Consider the following 6,102-nt stretch of genomic DNA (forward strand, 5'->3'; position numbering starts at 1 on the left):
GGAAAATCAAGGTTTTAAAATAGGAAACTTTGTTTGGCTGTACTGCTTTGTGACTTGCAAAATAGTAAAAAACAGCATCGTAATCAAAAAATCGTGATAAAATAATGAATTGTGATTTTACTGAAAAAAATTGTGATATGATATTTTTGCCATATCGCACAACCATAAAAGAGGCAATAACAGAACAGCGCTACAAAGCTGCATAAAAGAAAAAAAAAAAAAGAAAAAAACTACGACAAAATGCGTTGAAGTGGGGATTCCACTGAAATGAAGGATTCCTGTCCCTTATACGACAACCTGGATAAAATTTTGGGTGCAAGAGCTTGTGCTGATCTGACAGATGTTGTCGAAGGTGGAAGTGTGGACATGCGCAATGCACAGGTTCCCTTTCTGGTTCACTTTAAGTCCACACATAGAGTCCACACCGTTATTTTGAAATGCATTCAACTTCGTCAAGTGGACAAGGGAAGTTTACTTCCTTGTTTAAAAGTTTACATATTTGTTAGTGTATCTTCAATGAGTCTTTCCATTGACTTCATTTGTTTTTATACTAAGCTAACTTACTTTCCTTCCATAATTTCGAACGGAACACTCAATTTAGGTTTCTTGTGTGGAAAAAAGAACAGATGCTAGTGTGCAGAACCGCTTCTTTCTGATTGCTATTACAGACAAACAGCGATTTACAATGGATAAAGTAAAATTGCACTATTCTCAAGAGCTGCTGACAGTAAAGCTGTTTCAGACTGATTTCCTTGAGATAACACAGGAAAGTCTAGTGTTCAAAAACAACACCTGAACTACGTATGAAATTAAGAAATTATTTGATCTGACTTTTCATGAGATTTACTCACATTATAAAAGTCAAATAAAGATTTGAATGTAAATTCTTGCACTTTGTTTGCCCAAGCCTAGTGGTGATGAAAAAGAGAAAACTCTGTCCTGTTACTGTCCATAGACACAATAAAGACAGTAAATAGACAAATACAGCTGTCAGTCAGCGGCTTTCAATAAACAAAAGTAGCTATTGCTCATTGTTAGTTAATACATTAACTAACATTAACTAATGAGACCTTATTGTAAAGTGTTACCTATTGTTCTTTATAGCTCTTTTGCACTTTAATCATGAAACATTTTATTTTATAAATTTTTTTGTGTAGTTTTATTGCATTTAAATGTTCATTTAAAAACACTTTTTTGTAACTTAATTAATAGTGATAAAAGCTTCATTAATTATCGTGATGTGAAAATTTGATACATCACATGCCTACTACCAATATCCAGCAACTGCTGAATTGTCCCTCGCAACAATTTTGATCAAACAATTAAAATATATTAATGTGTAACCACTGCTGTTGTAATTTTGGCCTCATCTGAAACTGGTCACGTCATTGGCATTACCTGAGAAGTTAAAGTAAAAAGAATAAACGTATAGCACAACATTCCCTCATGCTGGGATCGTTTTCCTCCTATAAAAGAGGATTTTATTTCCCCCAAATATACTAGTTAATGTTATCGCATTACACTCAAGTTTACTGAATTAGCCAGTATAACAACTTTCTCAAAAAATAATAATGATTTAAGTTTTGGGAATGTTTCCACCTTGTTAAAGTGACCGACCTACAGAAAAGATTGTTTATAAATCTTTAGTTATGCTGTTATTGCCAAATATCAGATTCAGTCTTTTGTCCATTTCTTTTCTTTCATTTAGCACAGGTTTTGTATTTCTTTTTGGATTTGATTGATCACAGGCCTCATTGATCTGAGATTATGAGTTTATGCAAAAGTCTTTCACAAATGCTAAAATGTGTTTATGTCCCCACCAATCTCAAAATCAAACCTACGGCCTTGCTGCAAAGTTTTTTAGGTCCCACTTTATATTAAGTGTCCTTAAGTACTATGTACTAACATTTCAATTAATAATTAGATACAATGCACTTATTGTACATACATGTTTTTACATTGTATTTCTACTTTTAAAAAAACCTGCATGTCATTACATCTAGAATTACACTGTTGATCCATCCCTTAAACCTACCAAAACCACCAAACCTGTCCCTACCCTTACCCGTATCTCATCTCAATAGCAGAAAAAGTGGTTTGCAATACAATATGAATACAGTAAGTACATTGCACTTATTGACAGTCCTTAAGGACACTTAATATTCAGTGGGAACCTTTTATATATTTTCATTTTTTTTTAATGTGTATATTTATAACACTTCACTTTGTATTATATTATCTTTGCATAAAATTACAACAAAAAACTAAACTAGTTAATGCTGCTGTAGGAGTGACGGTAAAGTCGACATCTGGCCAGCAGCCATATCACCCTGTAGCCCAAGACTGGTTGCCCACTGAAGCTAAGCAGGGCTGAGCCTGGTTAGTACCTGGATGGGAGACCTCCTGAGAAAAACCAGGTTGCTGCTGGAAGAGGTGTTAGTGAGGCCAGCAGGGGGTGCTCACCCTGTGGTCTGTGTGGGTCCTAACGCCCCAGTGTAGTGACGGGGACACTATACTGTCAAAGAGCACCGTCCTTCGGATGAGACGTAAAACCGAGGTCCTGACTCTCTGTGGTCATTAAAAATCCCATGGCATTTCTCGTAAAGAGTAGGGGTGTAACCCCGGTGTCCTGGCCACATTCCACACATTGGCCCTTACCAATCATGGCCTCCTAATAATCCCCTTACATTGAATTGGCTCTATCACTCTCTCTCCTCTCTCCACCTATAGCTGGTGTGTGGTGAGCGCACTGGCGCCGTTGTTCTGTGGCTGCCGTCGCATCATCCAAGTGGATGCTGCACACTGGTGGTGGTTGAGGAGAGACCCCTGATATGATTGTAAAGTGCTTTGGGTGTACAGTAGTACATATGAAAGCGCTATATAAATGCCTCATTCATTCATTCATTCATTCATTCATTTTCTCTCTTCTGACTGCCGTTATCAATCTCTCTGTTTGTGAAAGTTTTTCTTCTGCTGTTTGAGCAAATGGGATCACAAAATATATATTTAATGAATTCTCTTATTCACCGCTATAGAAGTTCACCCAACTATGACGACTTCTGCTTTTGAAAAAAAAAAAAATGTGAAAAATGCGCTGCCACTTTCATTCACCGAGAGCTTTAACATCAATATAAGCACCGTAATAACATACTGTAGATGTAGCCGTTCACAATATTCACCTATATTATATTTGATAACCTCTCCTTAAGCCATCTACAATTAATCAACTGAAATCAAAGACCCATCGAGTGATTGTTTAAAAAAAACAGTTTATATGGACATTCAGATACAAATTACATCACAAATGGAATCAGAATATGCAGAGAGAGAGAGAAATAGTTCAACTCAAAAACACGGTTACACTGTAAACCAAAGGAGAGTATGTGGAACAGGTATCATATTCATAAGGTGCGAGAATGGAGAATAAAAGAGACGCCATCTTTAATCCTTTACTGCACGAATGGAGGGGATTTCAGACTTTCACTCCATCATCAGAAGACAAACGTCATGCAAGAATTCAGTCTCCTCGTATCAAAGATCTCCGAGCTCTCGGCGCTACAGGAGAAACGTACAAGGGACAGAGAAAGAGAAACAAGCAAATCCGCCGTATCTTTTCCAATAGCATCTTTAAAAGCCAGAAGATCAGAATGTAGGTACTGAGATATTTTAATCTCTTATAATACTGTGTAAAGTGTATGCATAGACTGCAAGTACCATTTAAACATAAAAAAACAAAAACTAAAGAAAGCTGTCTGGTTTAGTGTTCAGTTTTTCATTCTCTTAGTGTCGATGAAACTCAACCCCTCATACACACAACACAGCTGAAGTGAAATCAACTCCGAAACTTTAAAATGGCAAAACGTTTTCAGTCCTGGACCCGATTACAATTACATGCACCTAGAATCTACTGAACGCACGTCCTGCAAAAAAAAAAAAAGAAATGCATGTGTTTTCACAGATAAAGAAACCGCTGTGGTCTTGGTTTGCAATAAGAGGATTCTGCAATTCCATCTCCAGCCATTTTGAAATAATTAACGAGCCACTTCAAACAATATCAAAAACCTATTGATAAAAAAAAAAGAAAAAGAAACCAAACAATAGAATTACAAATATGTTTACACACACAAATCAAAAATGTGCTTGACTCTTCTTTGGAACCAAAATTCAAAGAAAGCAAAATACCAATATACTAAAGGGAAAGAGGACACACTCTGCAAGACAAAAAAAAAAAATACTATGTAGTTTTCCTTTAAAAACCGACATTTTTTAATCCGCTTCTCAGAAAGTTGGGCTGAAACTTGCATATTTTACAAAACTATGCTAATAAAAGACCTTCCGTCGATATTCCACAAGAAGGGCTTTTCAATCCCAAAATCAAAAAAAAGAAAAAAAAAAGAAAAGTATTGTATTTCATAGCATAATTTAAATACTTGCTATAGTCATTATGCCGTCTTTTTGTGTATTAATGTGGATTCAGATGATGTCCTGCCCTTCATCAAAGCCAACACACAACCATGAGAAACTAATGACGATAATAATTAATAATAATAATAATAATAATAATAATGTTTGGTAAAATTTTGTGTCTATTCTAGTTTACTTGCATATAATGACTATTTAATTTTAAAGGTACGCCTCTTGAAAATGGTCTGAACGGAGGTACTGTTTAAAGAACACAAAGCTTTCAGCAAGACGGATTATTATGACACATCGTCCCGGTCGTGTGCGTCACACTGCAGTGATTCGTAACAGCGGTGGGAGTTTCCTTTCATCCATGATCTTTCCAAAGAAAGGAAAAGCATGATGTAGTCTCTCATCATGTTGCTGTATTTGGGATAATAGCATCGTCCTCCCGTACAGAGCTGATGGGATCCACATATTTCAAGATGATCCTTAAAACCGAGAGCGGTCCGGATGAATGTCTATATTTCTTAAAGAATATTGATCATTATTGTAGTGTGAAACAGTGAAGGGTGACACGAACTTCACTGCGGTCCTGACGCTCTGTGCACATGTAGTTCAATGGCCACTAGAGGCAGTCTAGAGCCGTTACTGCATGCATATGTGCAGAAAGACGAGCCGAAGGAAGAAATGATTTGAGCTTCTCAGTCAAGCAGTTTCAGTCAGAGATCTGTTACAATTTAGTGTTCAATGATGTCAGGTTTCCTTAAAAAAAAAAAAAAAATCCACCTTCTTTGAACTGATTTAGAGTTGCATTCCTTTTTCAAAGTTCGTAACAGACGCGTTATGCTTCTTTTTTTTTGTTTTTTTTTGTCCAAAAGTGTGATTAGGTTTTTCCCTCCGAGGTCAGCAGCTGTTGGTGAAGTATCAGAGAGACCGGAAATCTGGAAGTGTATTAAAGGTGTTTAATATGGCGAAAACCGGCTGTATCCTCCTCTGTAGAGAGTGGCCTGTGGAAGAGAGATTGGTTAGAGACCTGCGAGCGAGAAACTGAGAAACTAGAGAGTGTGATGGACACTAAAGCAAGAACAGTTCTAAATCCACTGTAAAACACGGCTTCAAGGGGCTTATTGCTTTTATAAAACGGTTACTCCATAAATATATTCATTTTAACATTTATTTTATTCATAAAATAAACACCACGGCTCACGAACGCGGCTCAACCAATCAGAATCAAGGACCGGAACTATCCGTTTTATAAAGAAGGGTATCTCTCACCATCGCTCCGACTCCATACGCCGCTGCCGCCGCTGCCGCGGGAGTCGCTAATGCTGCCGCGTACGGATCCGCCGCATACACACGCCCGTAGCTGGACACACACACAGATTTCAGAGACAAAAAACATGATTACAACTCAAAATCAGGGCCATAACCACCATAGACACTGAGGTGATCATGTGATTGATGAAAAATTAGACCAGTTCAAACGTCCAACAGTGATAAAAACTATTTGTGTCAAAATCTGCCATTTTATATTGAAAATATTGGCTGAATCATTTACATGATTCATAACTGGTAAAAGGTGACAAGACGAAAAACATTTAGCATTTATTATTTTAAATCCTTTAATGATTTAATTCCTTTAACCCTACAGAGGAGTTTCTTGCTAATGCTAATGTTATCGCCTTGGACTAAAAGCGT

General features: G+C 36.9%; 2 protein-coding genes across 7 annotated transcripts in view; one reads left to right on the plus strand and one right to left on the minus strand.

Annotated features, from left to right (window-relative positions):
* LOC307165431 (G-protein coupled receptor 4-like) overlaps positions 1-6,102 on the plus strand; it is a 706,289-nt gene that overhangs the window by 633,387 nt on the left and 66,800 nt on the right. The gene's annotated exons all lie outside the window — the stretch shown is intronic.
* The window catches only part of rbfox2 (RNA binding fox-1 homolog 2), a 50,799-nt gene continuing 47,949 nt past the window's right edge, over positions 3,253-6,102 (minus strand). For all 6 annotated transcript variants that reach the window (XR_013822473.1, XM_079883011.1, XM_079883010.1 and 3 more), the window contains 2 exons: positions 5,680-5,770; positions 3,253-5,411 (listed from right to left, as the gene is read on the minus strand). Coding sequence is in view for 5 of the 6 variants with exons in the window: in XM_079883011.1 (XP_079739137.1) it covers positions 5,367-5,411; positions 5,680-5,770 (136 nt within the window). In the remaining variant the exon portion in view is untranslated. The remainder of the gene's footprint in view (positions 5,412-5,679; positions 5,771-6,102) is intronic.

Source organism: Squalius cephalus (genome assembly GCF_949319135.1).
Source record: "Squalius cephalus genome assembly, chromosome: 10".
Taxonomy (NCBI): Eukaryota; Metazoa; Chordata; class Actinopteri; order Cypriniformes; family Leuciscidae; genus Squalius; species Squalius cephalus.